General features: G+C 52.0%; 1 protein-coding gene across 3 annotated transcripts in view; it reads right to left on the bottom strand.

Moving 5' to 3' along the window:
- CRHR1 (corticotropin releasing hormone receptor 1) overlaps positions 1 to 22,694 on the bottom strand; it is a 41,334-nt gene extending 18,640 nt beyond the window's left edge. The window contains exons 1-3 of one of the 3 annotated variants that reach the window (XM_014531916.1): positions 9,288 to 9,334; positions 8,358 to 8,677; positions 5,078 to 5,165 (exon numbers count right to left, since the gene is read on the bottom strand). Coding sequence is in view for 2 of the 3 variants with exons in the window: in XM_014531907.1 (XP_014387393.1) it covers positions 5,078 to 5,165; positions 22,259 to 22,669 (499 nt within the window). In the remaining variant the exon portion in view is untranslated. Of the gene's footprint in view, positions 1 to 5,077; positions 5,166 to 8,357; positions 8,678 to 9,287; positions 9,666 to 22,258 lie in introns of those variants that run through there. The other 2 variants (XM_014531907.1, XM_014531910.1) reach the window with 2 other exon arrangements.
- Positions 22,695 to 22,983: the final 289 nt, after the last annotated feature.

Here is a 22,983-nt window from a genome sequence, read left to right as displayed (position 1 = left end):
AAAGTGGTGTGTGTGTGTGTGTGTGTGTGTGTGTGTGTGTGTGTGTGTGTTGGGACAGAGTCGAAGCCACAGTAATACTTCTGGTCTCCAATGGGCAGGGGCTGGACTGAGCACATTCCTGGCTTCCCCTCCTTTCTCTGCCTTTTGATGCCTATCACTTGCATAGGGCTGGCACAGTGTGCCCAGGGTGCCTCGCATAATGGGAGGGGTTAATAACCTGGGGTGGCACACGAATGCACAGACAAGCCAGGGAGAGCCATGAACCAATGTGGGGTCAGCCTCTTTAGGTCTGGGCATCAGCGGCTGCCAAGCCCTGGCTGGGCCCACCTGCCATCTCCTCCCCAGCTTAGCTCGGCCCCAGTCTCTCAGGAAACAGCACTGGATTAGACTGGCGTCCTGTCCCTGCTGGATGCAGGGCAGTGCTGAGCAGCACTTGGACCAAATGCTGGTTTTTCATTTCTAATCAAAGCTATTCACAGGGTGTTCGTGCAAATCAGGGCTCAAGGGGTAGAGGCCTTGAGGCCAAGTGGTTTAATTGAAAGAGAAAGAAATCTGGACTGGGGCTTTATGGCTCTGAGGAGACGGTGGGCCAGGTGGCTGGGGTGGGCCAGGTCCTGGCACTGTGCCACAGCACAGCATCCCTGAACTGCTTCACGGAGTGAGGAAAGCATGTTAAGATTTTAATGTCATGGTCATGTCGATAGTGCTGAGCCCGGAAGAGGGAGTAACTGGAGGCATGTGGCCATGGGAGTGGAGGGGTAATGTTATGAACCATGCTCTGCTTCTGTAAAACTTTCCTTCATATATTTTGTTGGATCCTCATCCACCCTACAATGTCATTATCCCCTTTTGACAGATGAGCAAACGGAGGCCCATGGAAGCAAGTGACTTGCCTGAGGTCATAAGTCAATGAGTGAAAGAACCAAGACACACAGTCACATGTTTTTGACCCTAAATCCAGTGCTCTTTCTATGACACCACATTTTGTGCCAATAAAGGGAAGGGGAACAGTCCACGAGGCATTGGGGAATGAGTAACATTTATTGAGGACTGACTGTGTGAAGGGCACTTGTCAGGCACTTTATATATACACCATCTGATTTAATGGCACCATCGGACCTTCCTCAATAGGTTGTCCATTTACTCATTCATTCAAGTACCTCCTGAGCTAGGTACTAGGAAGATTAAACGGAATGTCATCTGTATGTCACGTGTGGCAGCACCTGGGACTAGCCTAACACACCCTCTCAGTCAGTCCCATTGCCCCTCCCTCTCTTCCTTCTCCCTCTCTTTCCCGCCTTGGACATTTCCCCAGAGTCCCTACCACAAAGAACAGAGGGCAGGGCAGAGCCAAGGCAGGGACCGGCCACCGAGCAGATGGTCCTTTTGGCCTTGAGGACCAGGCAGCAGCCAATGCCCCGAGCCCTGGCACCACCCACAGCTGGTCTAGGGTTTGCGGGTGAGAATGGGTAGGGCCGTCGCTATTTGCCCCTGGACTGTGGATTCTGTATCACCTACTGTGTGGGTCTCACACCACCTGCCAACATGGGTGCTAATTCTCTCTGTCTTACAGATAAGGAAACGGAGGCCCAAGCAGTCAAATGGCCTAGCCAAAGTCACACAGACACTGAGAGGCATAAGTGGTTTTTGAATGTTGGTGTTTAATGTCTGCCGGGGCTCTTCCCACTGCACCACAGCTGGCCCCAGCCTGGGCAGCCGGCCCTCACAGCACTTGATTTAACCCAAACAGACAGATCTGTTAAGCAATGAGAAATACTATGGAGAAAAAATAAGCAGGATGAGGAGATAGACAGGAGCTCTATTTTAATTGGTGTGTCTAAAGCGCACTTAAGGAGAAACCTAAAGGAAACGAGGGAGGGAGGCATGTGCATATCTGGGGAACAGTGTTCAAGACAGAGGGAACAGCAAGTACAACGGTCCCGAGGCAGGCGTGTGCTTGGTGTGCCTAACGTGCTGACACTGCTGTCACTTGGGGGTGGGGAGCGGGGCAGAGTCAAGTGGACCAATGCAACACTGGTCCTGTATCTTCCTCCCTCCCCACATGTGCACAGAGCAGATGCAGGCGACTCCACACTCTCATTGCTCATGGGAGCAGTGTGGTCAGACTACCCCCAAACGCTTGCGAATGGAGGGAAGAGGAGTAGCATGGGTGGCTCCCACCTGCCTCTGAGGAAACCCTTGCTGAGTCAGGATCGGGGGGGGGGCCTGCTTTAATGAACAGATAAGAACCCTTTGAAGGTAGCTATTTATTGCTTGTGCATGATCAGGCACTGGTGTCTTCTTCCAAGTAGGTAGCACAGTTCCCTTCCCACCAGGCTCAGGGTGCAAATGTGCTCAGCAGGTCCTTCCGAGGGAGCCTGGAGCCTGGCTCCCGCCCCAGTTATGTCGGGTCTCTCATCAGGGGTTTCTGAGTAACCAGAGTAGGTGGGCACTTGGCAGCAGCCCTGAGGCTGGGAAGCCCATCCTCCTGTTTGGTTTAAGCCCAGGAGCAGGACTCAGCCAAGGCTGTTCAGAGAGGGAGGCAGCTTCTGAAACACACACACACACGCACGCACGCACGCACGCACGCACGCACGCTTGCCATTCAGAGGAAGGTGCTGCTGGGATGAATGGGCAGGGCCTCTGCCTGTGTCACCAGCCTGGAGAGGGTGGCAGAGGGCAGGCAGCGAGTCCTGCTCCTCTACCACCTTGTGGTTGAGCTGCCTCCTCTTTGTCTGGGCAGAGAAGAAAGATACCTTTGTAGAGTGTGTGATTCATCAGGACAAATGGGTGGGCTTCCTGTCCTATAGGTCTGTGGGCTCTTCATTTTTGCATTCCCAATACCTAGCACAGTGCCAGGCACATAGTAGGTCTGGAGGACAATTAGGGGCCATGTGCAAACCCATTGTGAGCATGGGAAGTTGCAGGGGCGACTTTGCCTCCCAGGATGATGGACCACACTAGGCCCTGGGCACCACGGCTCTCTGGGCAGCCACATAACGTGGTGGTGAGAAAGTCTAGAGTCGGGCCCACTTGCTTCTAATCTTAGAGTGGCTGCTTAGTAACTGTATGTGCTTGGGCAAGTGATCAAAGCTTTCTGAGCCTTCTGTAAAATGGGGATAAAAATACTTTCTGGCTATGCTGTTTGATGATTGAATGAGATTAGAGCACTTAGAATGGTGTCTACACTTAGTGGACGCAAAATAAATATAAGCTATCATTAATTATTGTTATTATCCATGACCTTAAGACAGGGGTTGGGACTGATGACCATGGGTTCTTGTCAACAACATGATTGCATTTGTCATTAGTTAATAATTCCATTACTTTCTGGCATTGTCATATTCGTGACATGATTTTATGAGTTGCCAAGTCTATGATCTGCCACATGATGGCTCCAGGGACCCACCCTCTCCCTATTCCTGGCATGTGAGAAGACCCCCAAAGGCCCCGGTTCAGTGCTAGCTGCCCCGGCCAGACGCCCATCCATCTGTCCCCATCCCTCCACCCACCCTCACCATCTGTCTACCAGTACCCATTGGTCTGGGTAGGTCTTGGTTCTGAAGACAAATAGCGCATTATCAGAGGCCATTGTAGAGGGTGATGGATTGTGTGCCATGAAGCCCCGCATGCTGGGCCAAGCTGGAGGTAATGGCACAGAGTACAAATCATTGGCGCATGAATGGCATTCATCATGGCCTGTTGCCTCCAAGGACAGGTGATACCTGCAGTGGCTCAGGGATGTCACTTCTCCTGAACACAACAAGCAAATTAATGGAGCCTGACCTGGCCCCCATGTATGTGGGGCTACGGGCAGGGCCTTTCATCTCAAGCCCAGCCTCTGAGCAGGTGGCCTCCCTCCCAGTCTCCCTCCACTAGCACTCCAGACTCTTGCTCAAGAACTTCCCCATTCCCCATGACCCAGCTTAGCCAACTTTGCAGCCAGATGGAAAATTCACCAAACTCAGCTGCTGGTCTTCAGTCAACTCTAGCTTTGACTCAGAGCACTGGGTCTTCTCTGCCAGTCCACACTCAGAGTTTCTCAGAGACTCACCTTGAACCTCCTCCTTCAGAAAGCCTTCCTGGATTCATACCACTCCTGATCTAATTTCCCTGCCACCTGCATTGTAGTGAGCAATTCATGGCAAGTGCCTTCCCCTCAACCCAGCTACATAGTAGGCCTTTTGGATTGAATGGAGGAAAGACCTAAAGGGGGAAATAAATCACCAAAGATTGAGCTTCCCTAAGACCCTCAGGTGCAGGGAGACCTCCCACCTGCCCAGCAGCAGCATCGCAGGAGCCGGGGTGAGGGCTCGGGGGTCACACCCCAAGTTAGAAAAGGCATGGTCTTGACAAGGCAAAGCCAAAGACCTAAATTCCCCATGTAACTCTCCTGTGCCTAAGTTCCCTCAGATGAGTCTTAAACTCTTGTGAACATGAAATAAGACCATTATTCAAAAGCCCTTTGTAAAAAAAAAAAAAAGTTATACAAGTAATCGTCATATTTGCAGTTATGCAGTATTTTCACTGAGGCATTATCGAGCTTGGTGTTGAAGACGTATCTGGAAGCCAGCCTGCCTGGTCTCAAATCTTGGCTCTGGCCCTTGCTCGTTTTTCTCTGTGCTCCGTTTCCCTGTGTGTACAGTGAGGATTACAGCACCTTCCTGGGTTAATATAGCTCAGATACCTCTGGCAGCGTCTGGCACAGAGTTAGCCCCTACACAGAACACAGCCTTTCTCCTCCCCGATGCCCGAGCCACAGCTCAGCCCCGAGCTGTTGCCCACCCCAAAGCAGGGCAGATAACTGCCCAGCGCACTGCCACAAGCCCCCCCTGTGTGTGTGGCAGACACCGTTACCCATTCACAGCTCTCTTTCCCACCACAGTTTCAGGATCCGCCTTAACACGGCACTCCCTCCCTGGAGAGAGGAATTGCTTGGACCTTAGGGAGGAAATCTCTGCTGTTCCTGCCTTAGGGCATGGCTCTGTGTGAGAACCCTGGTGGGGCAGGTGATGGGCTGTGGCAGTTGGGGGGGGGGGCGGCTGGACTCTTGCAGGAGCAGAGTGGGGGTACTCACCAGAGACGTTGCTGGCCGGGGACAGGCTCTCGCAGTGCTGGTCCTGGAGGAAGGCAGAGACGGGGTTCAGCCCCAGGAGGAGAAGGGCCTGTGGGCACAGGGGGATGAGGGACATGGTTAGACTGCCATGAGCAGTCCAGCCTGCAGCTTCTTGCCTACCCTCTTCTCCCCTCATCCATGTGTCTTCCCAAATCCCCCCCCCACACACACACACACAAACATACACAACCCCTCCCCCACCCACCCCGTCCCATCCTCCCTGCCTGATCTAGAGCCGCCTTGCTCTTGGAGGGGCCTGGAAAGGAGGCTGGTAAGAGCAGGGGCCCAGATCCCCAGGGCAGGTAAATTTTCTCCCTGAGAGCTAGAGGACCCCCAGTGAGAAGGAAGGCCCCAACTAAACAATCTGCCTAGGAAAGCTTCGTCCATCCACATGGGATCCCAAGCATGGCCCAACTGTGCCCCAACACCCTGAGCCCCACAGCTCATAGGTCCTCATTGTGCACCTCCTCCCCCCTGCCCCCCCTCCCTTTGGAGCTGCGAGCTCTCCTGGCCTCTTGTTCAGTGAGCTGCTTCCCGGCCTCATCCCTGCCCAGCTAGTGACCAGTCCCTACAACTTGTGCCTCACCATTTATCAAGCCTTTTTACATCTGCGATGGCACTGACTTCTCCCTGGGGCAGGGGTGGTTGTCCCTTTTCACAGTTGAGAAAATTAAGGCCCAGAGAGATGAAGAAACAAATGCGCCTGGAAAGACGGCTGCCCAGTTCTAGGGAGAACCGGCACCCCTCACATTCCCCAGGGACTCGGCGTCACTCTGATTCCGGAATTCCAGCCCACTGGGAGGAGAGTGGTGTGGACCCCACAGCTGGAGGGATGCCCCTTCTTCAATAACACCCCCACACAACTGTTGTGTCCCCTCCCTCGAGGTCACCGCCCTTCCTGTGGATTTAAAGTCAAAAGAGACCCGGCGTCCAGCCCGTTTCACTGTGTTGCCATGGACAGGTTACTTGCCCTCTCTGTGCCTGTTTTCTCTCCAGCTTTTGTTGAAGACTTGCACAGTGCAGACCCTGTGATCTTCACAGCGGGAAAATGAGGTGGGGAGACGGAGGGGCTTGTCTGAGTCCCACTGAGCAAATGGCTAGTTTAGAGGAGGGGCAGGGGGGTGGATGCACAGCCCTCACTCACAGGCCGGGAACAGGGTGAGGAGAGCGAAGCATCGCCTCGGGTACAAATTTTAAGGGAGCACCAGAAAATTCAGTACTCAAGATAAATAATATTTTAATGCAATATTAAAAGAACTCTAAATTAATGCAAAAAAAATCCATGATGAACAAAATATTCAAAACCTTTTTTTTTTTTTTAAAGACAAGATCAGTAACAGTGCGGGGCTATATTGGCACCTGAGGTAAAAGGAAAGATCAGTAATAATATTAAAATAGTATTTATCTGATTACTGAGATCTGGGGCACCTTACATTTTGCACTTGAGGAGAATGCTTCATTGGCCTCACCCTAATCCTGGTCCTGCCCTGCTCCCGTGCCTTCTGCCCAAGCTAGACTCCAGCATCCCCCTCCCACCCTCCCCAAGGCTGTACTAGTACCTCCTCCCTTCCCCTGCACCCCTCCCCACTCACCCCTCTGGACCTCAGGACCTTCCCCCAGTCCAGAGGCAAACCGACTTGCCCTTTTCCAGAGGCGAACTCTCCATGCTCACCTGTCTCAAATGTCCTCTCCGGCCCTGTCCCCCTCTGCCCCTCCCAGGGCCACCCACTTCTGGGTAGCTGCTCCTTCCCACACCCGTCCAATGACAAAGGCAGGCTGTGCTCCCCTCTCTCCTACCCTACATTCCAAGGTGGACTCGAGTGCTCCCCACTCCCGGTCAGAGTCTGTCCTGCCACCACCTCCTTCAGGAAGCCACACCCCCCCCTCTTTGACCCTGATAATTCACATACGTTGTCCCCTCAGTGCCCTGCCTGAGTCCTTAGTGGGCTTGTTGACTATTCACTCACAGGCACACTCCTTTTTCACATCAAAGGGGTCTCTGTGCTCCTACTGAGCCAAGCTCCCAAGCACCCCCCACAGCCCTGCACCCCCATCTGGTGCCCAGACCCCGGCTGCTCAGCGAACAGTGCTGGTTTAGCTAATTCACGCTGGGGAGTCGGGAGATATTAGAACGAACCCATTCAACTCTCTGGCCCCAAGGAACTTCCAACACTTTATTAATCAGTAATTAAACTTCGCAGTCGCCGGAGAGATGGTGAAATATCTTTACTCTCATTTTCCAAGTGAAAACGCAGAATCGGAGAGAAGAGGAAGCCACCAGGCCAGCCAGTGGCTTCTGCTGGCAGAGCAGAGAGCAGTCCTCGGGGACAAACCTGCACTGCTCAGCTCAGCACAGTCAGCAGGGACCCAGCTCTGCTCTGTCCCCGGAGAGGAGCTGCTCAGTCGCTCAGGGGGCCAGGGGCTCCTTCTAGAAGGAGGCTAGGACTCCCTGCCCCCTCCCTCCCAACATGCTCACACGCACACAGAGAATGGAAGTGGGGCTCCAGGAGGCAGCTCAGCCACAGGCAAATTAAAGAAACGGAAACACCCTGTTCCAGATTATCAGTCATGCTGCCTGACATTCCACCATTATCCTTCTGACCCTGAAGTTGCGCTTTGTGCTTCAGTCTTCAGATCCCCTTAAAATACCGCATTTCATTCCCATGGAATTGCTTATCAATCAGTGCATGGATCCTGCGGGTGTCTGCACACCTGTGCTCTTGCAGGCCTTCGCCCCTCCTCAGCCTGGCCCACCCTTCGCCTGGTGAGCCCTGGTGGCCTCAAAAGCCAGTCCCACAGCCCCTCCGCTTGGCAGCACCTTCCCTAACCCTCCAAAGTGGAGCGACTCAGTCACCCCGTCCCTTCTGTACATGCGCTGGACCCTGGTGCTCATGACACCAGCAGATGGGGACCCTGGACTAGCCCCAGATGCATGAAACAGCCTCGAGACAAAGCACTCACGCCCCAGGGTTCTAATTAGATGGAAAATACACCAGCCATACGTCTTAGCCTCGAGTCTTAATGTCTCGGGTTCATTGAGGAAAAGAGCAATCCGGATTCATCATGAAACCAAACCAAATGCCCCAGGACAAAGGGCTAGCCTGTCCTTGGCTGGCTGCCTACAACCCTGACCCTTACATCTCCTTCTTGGGTATGATGGTTCGCAGAGTCATTTTCTACCATGAGAGGGCTGGCTTTGCATTATGCAAAGAAAAGGGCTTCTTAATATTCCCGAACCAACCTTTCCGCTCAGGAAAGGTCAGCTCTGCACAGAACGTGTGTCTGTGCCACGTCAAGCTCCGCGGAAGGGTTTGAAGAGGCTTCTGGTTGATTCCCGAATCACACTTCCATGAAAAATCGGGAGTATTTCCTGTGTATTTCCTCCCACCATCCATTGCTCTCCTTTTCAACATTCACTGCAGTTTTCTATCTCCATCAACAGGCAATTGCCGCATTGTAGGAACAGGCCCCAGAGTTTCAAGGATGCTGTTTATTTCTTTCTGAAGCTGAGAGTTCCTTAATGGAGGGTCCTCAAGCACACAAGGGTAGGGGCACGAAACCCTGTAAGTAAATGCACAAGTAGTGTGTAATGACAACCATTTTCCAGGGGAGAGTGCATAGCATCTGCCACTTCTCAAGGAGGCCTAACAACCCCCAAATCCCCGGAGCATATGGCAAATGGGGTCACATCGGAGGCCCGGGCCTCACCAACCGTACCTGTCATCCTCTCTGACGGCGACCCCAAAGTGGTTTGACCTGGGAACTGCCACTCTCTCGGATGCCTCCATCTGCTTCCCTCCCCGCCCCCAACATCAGCCCTCACCATTTTTTCTCCTTTCAGAACAATTGTTAAAATATATTTTTATTGACTTCAGAGAGGAAGGGAGAGGGAGATAGATACAGAAACATCAATGATGAGAGAGAATCATCCATCAGCTGCCTCCTGCATGCCCCCTACTGAGGATCGAGCCCGCAACCTGGGCATGTGCCCTGATCAGGAATTGAATCGTGACCTCCTAGTAGTTCATAGGTGGATGCTCAACCACTGAGCCACACCAGCCGGGCTTAGAACAATTTTTGACAAACCAAGCCTTCAGGACTTTGTAAGGTTTACCATTTTCCAAAAATGGCACCAAGGATCTGAGGCTGGCGGAGTGCTAGGCTCACTCACCTGTACCAAGGGGCACTGCGCTGCAGAAAGCAGATGGGTAGGTCTCATGCTTCCCGTTTCATACGGGTTTCACAGCTGAGGTGCTCCAGGTCACTGAACTGTTTTCAGCTGTTGAGTGAGGACTAGGACACAGTAAGCAGGCAATCCGTGTCTGTTTTTTTAAGTGGATGAAAGATGGAGGAGGGGATGGCTCAGGTCAGGACAGGGCATGGGAGAAGGGATGGGTAGAGGAGGGTGCAGGACTGGGCATAGAGGGTGGGGTGGAAGGGGCACAGTGTGTCAGCTGCCTGCTCCAGCTGCTGCCCTTGCCCCCACCCCCAGGCCAGCGCAGAGCAGGGCTGGAATTGAAGCTGCCATCCCAAATCCCAGTGTGACTTTGGCGTAAAGGTTAATCACACCCAGAAAATGCTTATTAGAGACCATAAATAACCACATTGCTGAAGCTCAGTTTGGTCTTTAAAGGCACAAAGTGCAATTTCCCTTGATGGGATGATTTGGTAATTAACCTTTCAGGGAGGGCTCTAAAGGGAAAAGAGGGAGCTGGAGGCAGGGGGAGCTGCCTCCTAAACGTTCATGAGGAGCCAGGAGAAGGGGTCCTGCCTTCCCTCACCTTCACAACTTCTGCTGCTCAGCTTGGGAGAGCCCCCCAAGCCCCCGTCCACCAGGCCCCAGGAAGACCTCTGACAGAGCAGCAGCTGCATGGTTTGAGAGTGACCTCCCAGCAAAATTCCTTCCCCTTCTGCTGAGCTCTGAGTCCAGACCTGCTGTGGACTGTGTGACTTCAGGGGAGTTAACTGGCCCCTCTGGGCAAGGAGGCTTTCTTACTCCATCACAGGGATGTGGGCCACCTGGGGGAAAGCAGGAGTAAGATGTTTCTGAAGCTTAAAGTCCCCTACAAGTGTCCATGTGGTCGTTACCACAACTTGGTGGCTGTGGGCCCCAGAATCTTCCTCAGTTACAGAGGTTGGGAGCACAGCAGGCTTCCCACAGGTAAGGGAGGGGTGCAGGCCGGACCAGCCCTCCCACCCCCCATTCAGTCAGGCTGTTCTGCCTTCTCTGTAAGCTTTCCAGTGGGAAGGGCTTTTTTTTCAGCTTAAAAGGAAAGTAGTTTTGTTTTTTTAAACCATTCCATTTAGCGATCTCACTAAGACTCTTGCTGGGCTGATTCTACATTCAAGGAGTTGAAATATTCAGTTTCATAGCAACTTTCAAATATGCAACACAATATCGTTAACTATGGTCACCACGTTGCACATTACATCCCCCAAACTATTCAGCTTAATACTGGAAGTTTGTATTTTTTCACCTTCACCCATTCCCGCCTGCCTTCCCTCCCGACCCCAGCAACCAGCGATTTCTCTGTTTCTATGAGTTCCATTTTTTACAAATTCCATATATAAGGGGTCATATAGCATTTGTCTTTCCCTGTCTGACTTATTTCACTTAGCATACTGCCCTCAAGCTCCATCCATATGGTTGCAAGATTTCATTCTTTTTTGTGGCTAAATAATATGCCAGTGTATATATACCACATTTTCTTTATCCATCTATCCATCAATGGACACCGGTTGTTGCCATGTCTTGGCTATTGTGAATAATGCTGCAATAAGTATGGGGGTCAGGATACCAGTTCAAGATGGTGATTTTGTTTCCTTTGAATACATACCCGGAAGTGAGATTGCTGGATTATATGGTATTGAGTTGTATGAGTTCCTTACATATTTTGGACATTAACCCCTTATCAGATATGTGCTTTGTAAGGTATAGCCTGTTTCAAGCAAAGCCAAGAGAAGAAAATCTAAATATGAAAAGAGGAAAGGTCATAAATCAAGATTTCATCAAAAAGCTGGCCCCCCTGTTACATTTAAAAACCAGGTTGCAGAAATAAAACATGAGCAGTCAATTCTCTGAAACCTGTCTGTGCCTACAGGAGATACACCTGTAGTTACAGAATGACGATTCGGGAAGGGCAGGTCCCACAGGGGGTTGTGCAGTTTCTGCTCTGCACAGAGGTGCCAGCCGAGGTGTCAGTGGGGGTTAGAATTACAGGCTGTGCACCAACGGAGCTGGGCCCTGAGGGGGGTGCCTTTTCACCAGCCAGGGTAAAACTAGACTGGGGACAAAGGACAGCGATGCCTTTTCTCAGCGCTCTTGACTGCCCAGGACTTCTGAACACCCTCTTCCTACCCATCCTGCCCCGGCCAGCCACCCCTCCCTCCCCCGCACAGCCTCTTCCCATGACAGCCACAACCTGCCCCATCTCAAGGCAAAGAGCCTGCACTTCCCCCAAAGTGGGTGAGCAGTGAAAGACTATTCTAGGCAGACGAGAAATAATTTATTATTACATTTAATTGACTTAAATTACTGTTGTGCGGAGAGGAAAAATGGGAATGAAAATCTCCTGCCTACAGTTCAGGGAGGGGAACATGCGTGGTGTTCCCCGCCTCCAGGCCTTCTTCCTGGGCTCAGGGTGTGCCCCGCCCCGCCCCCTGCTACTTCACTCCTCTGCTCCCCTAACGAGGCTCCCCAGCAGAGCTGAAAGCAGCAGGCTGCCTGCTTCACCCCCTGAGGAGCAGAGGACCTGGGGAACCTCTGCTCTGGAATATACACACCCCATCCCAGGGTCCCAGATATACTCTACCCTTGGGTCATAAGCTCCCTGAAGGCAGGGTCTGGGTTTGGCTTTGTCCTTGGTGGAGCCTGGCATAGAGTAGGTCCCGATGCGTGTTTGTTGAATGAATAAATGAATGGCTGACACAGTAATGAGCAGATTGGCTTTCACTTTCTGCCCCCTTTGACCAAGGGGTCCCCTCATGATTCCCACCAGGACGTTTGGTGGGTGAATTTCCTACTCCTGCATCTCCTTCCCGGCCACCAGGAGCTCTCTCTTGCTCTTGGTCTCCATTTCCCGCATGGATCCCCACCCTGGACTCCAGAAGGGTGTGCTGAAGGAGAAAAGTGTTTGGGGGTGCGAAGTGCCGGGCTGAGATGCTGTTCTGACTCTGACAAACTTGCTCTGTGACCATGGACAAGTCACTCCCCTGCCCCTCCCACCTGTTTCCTGGTCTGTAAAACGAGGAGGGCAGTGTGTTCCCTACGCTCCTTCCCAGGTCTGACTACGTTCTGGCTCCAGGATTGACGGGGGTAGAAATTCAGACTTCTGACTTTGGGGTCAGAGAGACCCACACTGGAATCTTTTATCCGCCTCTTCCTCCCTGTGTGATCTTGGGCAAATCATTGAACATCTCAGAGTCTCAATTTTCCCATCTGTAAATGCGGCTAATAGGCCTGAAGTACTTATACCTTAAAGCTCTTGGGGAGATTCAACAATATGGTGCAGTTAAAACAGCATGGGGCCAGCACAGAGTAAGCAGAGAACGAATGGTAGTGATTACTGCTCTGTACAAGCTGCTTTCCTCCTGACTTGGCCTTCTCCCCACAAGCGCTCCATGACGGGTCCCCTGCCCACCCAGGACACCCATTTTCCATCACCACTCTGTTCCCAGCAGCCACCAGCAAGAATGGCCCGTGCATGACAGTCAGTGATGCAGATTTGCTGGCACAGGGAGGGGTGGTGGGCAGCGCCCTGGGGCACTGCTGACCTCCCTCCCACCCCCATCTAGCCTCCTTTTCTGCCCCTCACCCACTCATTTCCTCCCCCTCCAGTTAGGATTCTCTCGATATTTTCTCATAGTCTGTGCCTTCTTGGCCTCCTTGACCCTTTCCTACCTACCTTCCTCTCTCCTGGTCTTAATCTCTACACCTCTCCATCTTGCCCCTTTCTCTTCTCTTCTTTCCCCCTCTCTCTCCCTCCCTTCCTTCCTCTAAATCCCAGCTTTTACTGAAGACTTGCCACAGTGCCAGGCCCCATGATTTTTCTCATTTAATCCTTAGCCCCAAGGAGTTGGAGCCCGTAGTATCTTCCCATCGTCCAGATGTTCCAGCCCTGGGATTGAGCTCCAGCATGGATCCTCCAAAAGAGAAGGTGTAGCTTTCTTTTCCCTCTTGACCTTTGGCTCTGGGCTGCAGCCTGGCTCCCCAAGAGCTGGCAGTGGGAATGGGAGGGTTGGGGGGTGGGAGGCAGCAGCAGGGCCCTGTCAGCGGGGACACAGGAAGGGTTGAGTTTGGTTCTGGTGGGAGTGGAGCCTGGCTGGGGCTCTGATCTGTCCTCTGCCCCCGGGGGCTGCTCAGCAGGGGCTGAGTGTGGCTCCCAGAAACTGGGGAACCACCCCTGAGGGGGGGCACCTGCTACTCTGGGAGACAGCCGAGGTGTGTGCGGGGGACAGCGCGTGGAGACACCAGCCACGCAGGTGCCACTATCAGCTGCGCTCTCACCTCGGCCCACTCTCTGACACGTGTAAAGTGAGGGGATTTCACTGTGGGCCGAACGGGGTGTCCTTTGAGAAGCTGCCTGTGGAAGGGGATGCGGAGCAGGCTGGGAAGGCAGAGTGAGATCATCTGGAAACTTCTGATTTCATCTAATTCACAGGCAAAGAAACAGACAGGGCCATTGCAAATTAGATTCTATTCGAAAATAGGAGTTTGGAGGCTGCTTTTTCTGGAGAAGCAACCGCCTTCCAAGGCCATGGGGGTTGGCGTAAAGGGGACTGCCAGGCCACCAAACCCCACTGAGCAGTGAGATTTAGGGCAGAGATTAGCAATAACCACGTAATTGTCCGTAAGATAGGCAATGGCCCTGTCTGTTTCTTTGCCTGTGAATTAGATGAAATCAGAAGTTTCCAGAGAGCACTTGGCGTCCGGGAGATAGAAAATTCTGTCTCAGGCTCAACTCTAGAGATTCTGGCCCCGCAGGTCTGAGAGGAAACTCGGACTGTAGTGTTTAATGCTCTCCAGGTGATTCTAAAGTGTCACCAGGTGGAGGGTAACAACCAACCCAGTGGTTGTTAACAGGGGCAGTTTTGTCCCCAGGGGACATGTGGCAATGTCTGGAGGTATTTTTGGTTGCCATGCCTGGGATGGTGCTACTGGCATCTCGTGGATAGAGGCCCGGATGCTGCTCGACACCCTAGAATGACAGCACAGCCACACAGCAAAGAACCACCCAGCCCCACGTGTCAACAGTGCTGAGACTGGGAAACCCTGGGCTGGAGGGTTTTGCAGCTTCCTCCCAGCTCTGAAAACACCCACCACCTGTCCATCATGGGGGTTGAAAAGGAGGAAGGAAGGTGGGGAGAGGAGGGGAACTCTGGAAAGAATGGGAGAACAAGAGAAAGGGGCCTTCAAGACAGGAAGGGGCCCTGGATCGAACTCTGTCTGGCAAAGCCCTTGGCCTTGAACCAACCATGTGCCCACCTCCTGGCCTCAGTGTGAGGATGAGTTCTGGTGGGAATGACTTCTCCTGGCCAGTTGGGCAGTCCTTCCCCTCACTGAGCTCCCCCAGGGGTGAGGGCATGCAATGCTGCCTGTCGCCAGGGCCAGCTCCTCAGAGGCCGGGGGCAGAGCTGGTCCGGGAGCCCTGAAGCAGATGGGGGTCCCTTATCTCTGGGGAGGACAAGGGCTAGAACCAATATGGGGCTGAGCCCTGTGAGCTTTGGGCTGAGCCCACCCTGACTCACCAGAGCCTTCGGACCACTGAGTGTCATGAGTCTTCCCCCACCTCTGTGACAAGGTGCAGCTTGATGAGTGAGAATGAGGAGGGGGAAGGGCTCTGAGTAAACCAAAGGTTGCTGCCCCCCTGGCTATTCTGACCCCTGTACCCCCACCCCATCCCGTTGTTCTTCCTGCTTCAGTCAGTCAGCCCAGCCCAGCCCAGGCTGCCAGAAAGAACCTCTCCATCCTCCAGTCCTCACAGCAGGAGGTGCAGAGCATGGCCTGTGGCCAGACCTCAGGAAAAGTGAATCAGGGATCCCCGGCATTGAATTCTGGCCCCAAGGGAGGGCTTTAGACCAATGCTGCTCAGAGAGTGGTCAGGACTGGTGCAGGCTGCAACTGGTACTGAGTAAGCGAGTGTTTGAAAACTTTGATAGGAGTTTGTCCATACATGTTGTTAATAGACTCATCTCATTGAACGGGGTCTAGACCAAGCATGTCAAACTCATGGCCTGCGGGCCGCATGCCTCATCTATTTGGCCTGAGTTAGCCTTTGAGTTTGACATGCTTGGTCTAGAACAATTCAGATGTCGTCCAACTCTCCAGGTGAGTCCTGTGGGGCAGGCTGCACAGTCATCACGCACAGTAGGCCCACCTGTCCATCTGTCCATCTGCTGCAGGTTGGAAGATTCCACGTGATCCTTCCCCACAGCTGGGTTGAGGAGCCGTACTTTAGCTGAAGGAGAGAGATCGATGGCTGGCTCATCAGGGAAAGCCCCTTGGAGGAGGAGGGTCTTGAGAGTGATGGTTAGGTTCAGTGTTGAAGGGAGGAGTGGGGGGAGGGACCTCCCCAGTGAAAGCAGCAGGTCCCACTGGTCACACAGGCCTCTCCTCCACCTTTATTTTCTGTTCCTTCTGAACTCTGTGGGGGGTGTTCTGCCCTGGGGATGGTGGGAGAGTGTGGGCTCAGGGGGGAGCTCCTTCCCACAGACGTGCACCAGCAGCCCCCACACCAGGGGTCCATGTGGGGTCTGGTTAGTAAACGTCTCCATGGTAACAGGCCCACTGATTTTCTGGGGCTCTCTGGTAGCCCAGGAAGGCTCCAGGCAGCAGGTTAGGGTTGGGGAGGTGAATCTTCTAAGAAATGTAGAGGGGGAGGCAGTTCCAGGGAATGCTATCTCTGGCTTCAAAACCAGGGACACATGTTCTCTCCGTGTTAGGAAGAGAGTTCAAAGCAAGAATGAACAAAAAGATGCACAGGTCTTTTTCTTGCCATCACTTCTCTGCCCCTCACCCCATCTCTCTCTCCCTCTCCCTCTCCCTCTCCCTCTCCCTCTCCCTCTCGCCCTCCTCTTTATACTTCTCTCTCTCTAACTTTAGCCAGTGGTTTCCATCTTGGCACCACCTTTGGTTTCTCTGTGTCTGCCTGTCACTGTCTGTCTCTCTGCATGATGCCCACACCTCATATAATAACATCGTCCACCCTGAGCAGGCCCACGGGCACTCAGCTGGGCACCCAGCGCAGGGGGCCTGGACCTGTGACGGCTGGGCCTTATACAGCCCAGGGCTTTTCTTCAGTCCTTCTCCAGGGTAGCCAAACCCCTCCTGAGCCCCATTTCCATCTCAGCCTGCACAACCCAGCCCTTCATCCCCAAGCCTCCCTCCTTCTCCCCACTTAACTCTGTCCCCACCTTGGCGGGGCTGCTGTTCCTCTAGAAATAGCTGGTACTCCTGGAAACCATTCCTGCCAAGGAGGCTAGGGAAACACGATCAAGGGGCGGAGGAAGGGGGATAATCCCTGCTGTAAATGGGGTGGGGGGGGGAGTCCATGCATCCATCTCTCACTCTAGCCTGTCACCCTAGGCAGGCTGCCTTCCATGTACCTGCCAGGAATACTGAACAATACCTTGTCCCAACCCTCCCAAAGGTCTCGACCTCCCAGCACTTAAAGCAGGGGTCCTCAAACTACGGCCCTCGGGCCACATGCAAATACAAATATTGTATTTGTTCCCGTTTTGTTTTTTTACTTCAAAATAAGATATGTGCAGTGTGCATAGGAATTTGTTCATAGTTTTTTTTTTTAAACTTTAGTCCGGCCCTCCAACTGGCTGAGGGACAGTGAACTGGCCCCCTGTTTAAAAAGTTTGAGGACCCCTGACTTAAAGGTTCAACTGTGTCCCGTTGTGCCTCGCCATGGGTGGCTTCCAGATTGTAGTCCGGCTGTCAGCCAGCCTAGAACAACCCCCACCTCCTAATTCCGCAGCCTGGGAAGCAGATGGACCAGTCCGGCCAGTTTCTGTCCTGGGCTCTGACCTAGGCGCCCTGGCTCATAGCCAGATTGGCAGGAGGTTGGGAATGATTGACAGGTGGAGGGGGGCAGGTGCCACAATTCTCACCTTTAAACACCTCCCTGGGGCTACTCTCTGAGGCCCAGCGGAGCAAGGGGTGGGATCCTGAAATTGCCTGTGTTTCTAGGGCGGAAAGAGTAGCCACAAAGATCCCAGAAATGGTTTCATGGCTGCTGGGTGACAGATGTCAAAAAAAGCGTTTGGCTAAAGCATTTGAGTTGGATGTTCTGTGTACAAGGAACCACCTCCTAGAACTGCCCCTCAACATGCCCACTTCACAGAAAACCCAGTGCATGTCCATATCCCCCAACCTTCTTCCCTCCTTCCTCCCTTCTGCTTTCCAGCCTCTCAGTTTTGTTGAAGCAGACACCACTTACTCTGAAATGAAATGGTTAATAACCTGTTGCTTATGTAGACAGACAACAGTATGGTGATTACCAGAGGGAAAGGGGGTAGGGGAGGTAGGAGAGGGTCAAGGGGGATAAATGGTGATGGAAGGAGACTTGACTTGGGGTGGTGAACACACAATACGTATACAGATGATGTATTATAGAATTGTATCCTTGAAGCCTGTATACTCTTATTAACCAACGTCACCCCGATAAATTCAATAAAAAGAAGAAAACAATCTGTTGCTTAATAGAATCCAGCTAGTTGTTTTCAAGTCCATCACCTTAACCACTCGGCCACGACTACAAGACGAGCTAGTTGTTTTCAAAATAATTATTTGCACCAGTGAGTTAATCATCTTGTATTATCCTCCTTACATGTCTCTCTTTTTATTGTCAAATGTTCTCACATATCAGAGATGTTCAGAGGGCCAATTGCAGGTACATCTGTCCTTTGACCTTTGAGCTCAGCTGACAGCAGGTGGCCCCATCCTTTCTCCCCAGGGACTGTCCAAAGGACCTGGGGCAGGAGATTCTACACTACCACCCACTCCTTCTTCCACTATCCGCTCACAACTCCTCCTTGTGATGGTTTTTTAAAATTTGGTAAATTTTGATAAAATTTAGTAAGATTGATTACGTGACTAGCTAATATTTATTAAGCAGCTACTATGTGCCAGACACTGTGCGATTGTGCTTAATTTCACACCTGATATTTCGTGAAGTTATTCTGATTATTCCATAAAGTAGGTTCTATTTCCCCCCTTTTTGCAGATGAAGAAACCGAGGTTTAGAGTGATAACCTAATTTGCCCAGAGCTTCATAGTAGAGTCAGAATTCGAGCCTAGATCTGCTTCACCTGATGTTTTCATTTGTATAAGGAGATGCTGACTGTCACATTGAATGGAGTGAGTGGTGGCTGGCCGAGAGAACAAGTCCAAAGACCAGCATTTAAAAAGGACTTGGTGGCCCTGGCTGGTTTGGCTCAGTGGATGGAGTGTTGGCCTGTGGACTGAAGGGTCCCGGTTCGATTCCAGTCAAGGGCACATGCCTGGGTTGCGGGCTCGATCCCCAGTGGGGGGCGTGCGGGAGATAGCTGATCAGTGATTCTCTCTCATCATTGATGTTTCTATCTCTCTCTCCCTCTTCCTTCCTCTCTGAAATCAATAAAAATATTTTTTAAAAAATAAAAATAAAAAGGACCTGATGGTGTTCCTTCCAAGGGACTCTGCTGATAGGAGCCCCCGAGAATCTAAGTATACAGGAGTCATTTGTCACTAACAAATGCATTTTGAATATAACACTGGAGCTAAAATCGCCACTTGGCCTTAGCTCCAAAATGGTCTCACTCATCCAGACTCCTGTGCAGCTGAACCCTGCTGGCTGCTGATGCTCTCCAAGGAGCCAAACATTAGAGAGAGTGCAGCATGGGTTTTCCACCTGAGCTCGCCCTCACTGTCCTGGGTCAGTGTCTTGCTTTTCCATAAATCTATGCCCTCTTGAGAACTGGACCGGCCCGAGTCATGCCCTTCCAGGGCTGGCCATATCAAATGGGAACGGCGTGGCCTGGCTGTCAGCCCCCTCTCCTACTTTACTTCTGGTGGTAGCTAGGCCAGTTGTCCTCACACCCCATGGAGCCCATGACCCCACAATGAGTTCACTTATTTTCCCTTGGTATCCCTCCTGCCAATGCTCCTCTCAAAAACCCGGTTTGTCAAAGCAACAATTTGGAAATGGCCCAAATGTGCACCGATATAGGGATGCAAAGAACATTCATTCACAGGGAATACGCAGATGCTGACAATCTCCCTCTGGAAGCTCAGGAATAACATGGGACAGACTCAGGCTGTGACACAGTAAGTGAGAGGGCGTGTCCGATGGCCAAACCTGCACTTGAAAAGGGGCCTGCAGGGATTTTTTTAAAAATAGGTTTTTAAAAATTGATTTTTTTTTTAGAGATAGGGAAAGGGACAGAGAGGTGCAAATATCAATGAGAGAGAAGCATCAATCAGCTGCCTCCTGCAAGCTCCCTACTGGGGATCGAGCCTGGCAACCCAGGCATGTGCCCTGACCAGAATCGAACTGTGACCTGGTTCATAGGTCGACGCAGGGATTATTTGTAAATGGTAACAGCTGTGTTAGGAGGGGTAGGTTGCGATAATTTTATCCTCTGGTTTCCAAACTTTATATAATACAGTTAGATTGCTTTTATAATGACAACAGTAATAAAACCAGCTCCCTCCTCAAAACTCTCTCCTTTAATAACTCACCCTTCACACTCACCAGAACCCACAGTTTTTGAGCTACACTGGGGTCTCCCTTAGAGGAGCTGTGGCTGGTGGGTAGGTGACTCAGGGGTGCTCCATAGCCCCTCCCCTGGGGATAGAGATAATATTTCACCTGTCTCCTCCTTCACATCCACAAACATGCAAGCATACCTCATTTTCCCCTCATTCACACTCACAACCACTCATGCACACACACACACATTTCTCTCATGCATCACCCCCCCCCCCCCCCCCCACACACAACATGTTTCCCACACACTCTCCTGTTCTTGCCCCAACACTCTTCCCTAGTTCTCTGTAACCAGTTCAGGGCCCCCAAGTGGATTCTTTCCCAACACTGTTTGACTTGGTGGGGACAGAGCTGGATTTTGGATTAACGCCCCTAGATTCATAGTTTCATGCTGACGAAATTACCTGCGCTCTCATCAGGCAGAAGGTGAAATGTAAGTAGCTTATAATGTTTTTCTGATAAAAGCTAACAAAACAAAACCTTAGAGCCACAGTGCCTGGGTTTGAATTCTGGCTCCAACACTCACTGGCTGTGTCACTTTGACCAAATTACATAGCCTCTCTGTGCCTCAGTAATAATTCCTACTTCCAAGGGCTGTTATGAGGACTTTTTTTTTTTTTTTTTTTTTTTTTTGCAAAGCAGACAGAACAATACCCAGTAAGTTCTACATGGTACATAAATAAAAGAAAGAAAAGTGATTACTTAAATGCAACCAGCATTAGCTGCCCATTCATTCACTGCCTCTCACTCATTCGGTATTTATCGAGCACTTACTGAATTCATTACCATCACTTCACCATCTAGTAGGAAAAACACATAGGCACCAACAGAAAAAAATGTTTTCTTTTAGAAAAAAGTGATAATTCTAAGTAGAGATTTGCGCACGATTCTAACAAAGGCCAAAGGAAGAACATTTACGATTTCGCAAGTAAACTTAAAAAGGAACAAAAAACCCCCTACAGTTCAAGCCTTTGAATCCATTTAAAACATCAAATTTGGTCTGATTTGTGAATTTAGAGACACTAGCCTTTTGGAGAATATTGCCATTCAATGCCCTCTCTTCAACCTCTCTGGATGCTTTTCTGCCTGCCTCCCGCTCCCTATCTTCTTGATCACCCAGAAAATAGTCCTGGGTTCACCCCCAGTCCTCAGTTAACGGATGGTGAAGGGGATATGGGTTCCATCGAACCAACCCTCAGTCATTTTCTTTACTTTTTAAATATATTTTTACTGATTTCAGAGAGAAAGAGAGATAGAAACATCAATGACGAGAGAGAATCCTTGATCAGCTGCCTCCTGATCGCCCCATGCTGGGAATGGAGCAGCAACCCAAGCATATGCCCTGACGGGACTAGAACTGTGATCTCCTGGTTCATGGGTCGACACTCAGCCACTGAGCCACGCTGGCTGGGCAACCCTCAGTCATTTTAAAAAAACAACTTATAAATATTTGGGAGAAGGGGGAAGAGGATGGAAGCCCCAGTAACTCGTAAGATCTCAACTGGAGATCTCCAGATGGTTTAATAACTGATGGAAATGAAATGAAGTCACTCCCCTCCCCCCATTCAATTCTTGTGAATGTAACCGCTTTTAAATGCACTGAACCCAGTCAAGCTGGCTCAGACCGGGGACCCTGCCCCAGGCAGGAGCCATGAGGAGCTTCCCGGCCGCAGCGCGGAGGCCCACCCGCCTCTCCCTCCGTCTGCGGCTTACGTGCCCACACCCTGCACTCGGGACCACTTTGGAAAACGCCGGGCAATGGCAAGTGGTTGTCACGTCATTTTCTTTACTTTTTAAATATATTTTTACTGATTTCAGAGAGAAAGAGAGATAGAAACATCAATGACGAGAGAGAATCCTTGATCAACTGCCTCCTGATCGCCCCATGCTGGGAATGGAGCAGCAACCCAAGCATATGCCCTGACGGGACTAGAACTGTGATCTCCTGGTTCATGGGTCGACACTCAGCCACTGAGCCACGCTGGCTGGGCAACCCTCAGTCATTTTAAAAAAACAACTTATAAATATTTGGGAGAAGGGGGAAGAGGATGGAAGCCCCAGTAACTCGTAAGATCTCAACTGGAGATCTCCAGATGGTTTAATAACTGATGGAAATGAAATGAAGTCACTCCCCTCCCCCCATTCAATTCTTGTGAATGTAACCGCTTTTAAATGCACTGAACCCAGTCAAGCTGGCTCAGACCGGGGACCCTGCGGAGCCCGGATCCTCAGGCAGGAGCCACCAGGAGCTTCCCGGCCGCAGCGCGGAGGCCCACCCGCCTCTCCCTCCGTCTGCTGCTTACGTGCCCACACCCTGCACTTTGGAAAACGCCGGGCAATGGCAAGTGGCTGTCACTAGCCGCGGGCCTGACCGTCGACCCCATACCTTTCCGACGCACACCGCCCGAGGGCTGCTGCCCCAACTGCCCCGAACTTCAGCCGGCAATCGCTGGACTTGCGGTCTGGCGACTTTCCTTAACTCCGGGCGCCAGAATCGCATCGCCAGACCCGGGGCAGGAGCGAGCCGGCGCGGGCAACTGCGCAGCTCGGGGACCGCGGGTGCAAAGACTGCGCTCCGGCGCCGCGGAGGAACTGAACCCTGGAACCCTGCGCCGGGTGCACCGTCTCCTCCCCGGAGACTGCGATATTGCTCAAAGGCTCGGAGGCACGGGGGACAGTTATTGCCTCGGATTTGTAGCTCTTCGCGGAGGGAAGGGGCAGGAAGGGACAGGGCGGGGTGTGTGAGTGGGGGAGTAATGCAAGGGTGCTGGGGCCGGTAGGCGGGTGGGGAGCTCATCTCCAGAGTCCCCAGTCTCGGGCCCAGGTCTGCAATGGGAGGGGCAGGAGGTGGAACCAAGCTTGCACTTGCAAAGCCTAAAGCGATTTCTCCTCATAGAGCTGGTTACCCGGGTGGGCGGACCCCCTCCTCCAACAACATCCCGGCAGCTTCGCCACCACAATTCCTTTTTTCACCGGCGTTCTCCCCAATCCGCCCAACGCCGGCTTCAAAGGTCCAGAGAGAGGGATTTGGGCTGCTCCTCAAACCCCGGCCGCGCCCAGACCTGTGCTCAGCTCTGTCCAAAGATCCCCCCATCACACCCCAATCCACCC

The sequence above is a fragment of the Myotis brandtii genome, unplaced genomic scaffold (assembly GCF_000412655.1).
Source record: "Myotis brandtii unplaced genomic scaffold, ASM41265v1 scaffold120, whole genome shotgun sequence".
NCBI classification, from domain to species: Eukaryota; Metazoa; Chordata; class Mammalia; order Chiroptera; family Vespertilionidae; genus Myotis; species Myotis brandtii.
The sequence above is the reverse complement of the archived record's forward strand: the minus strand, read 5'-3'. Positions and strand labels throughout refer to the sequence as shown.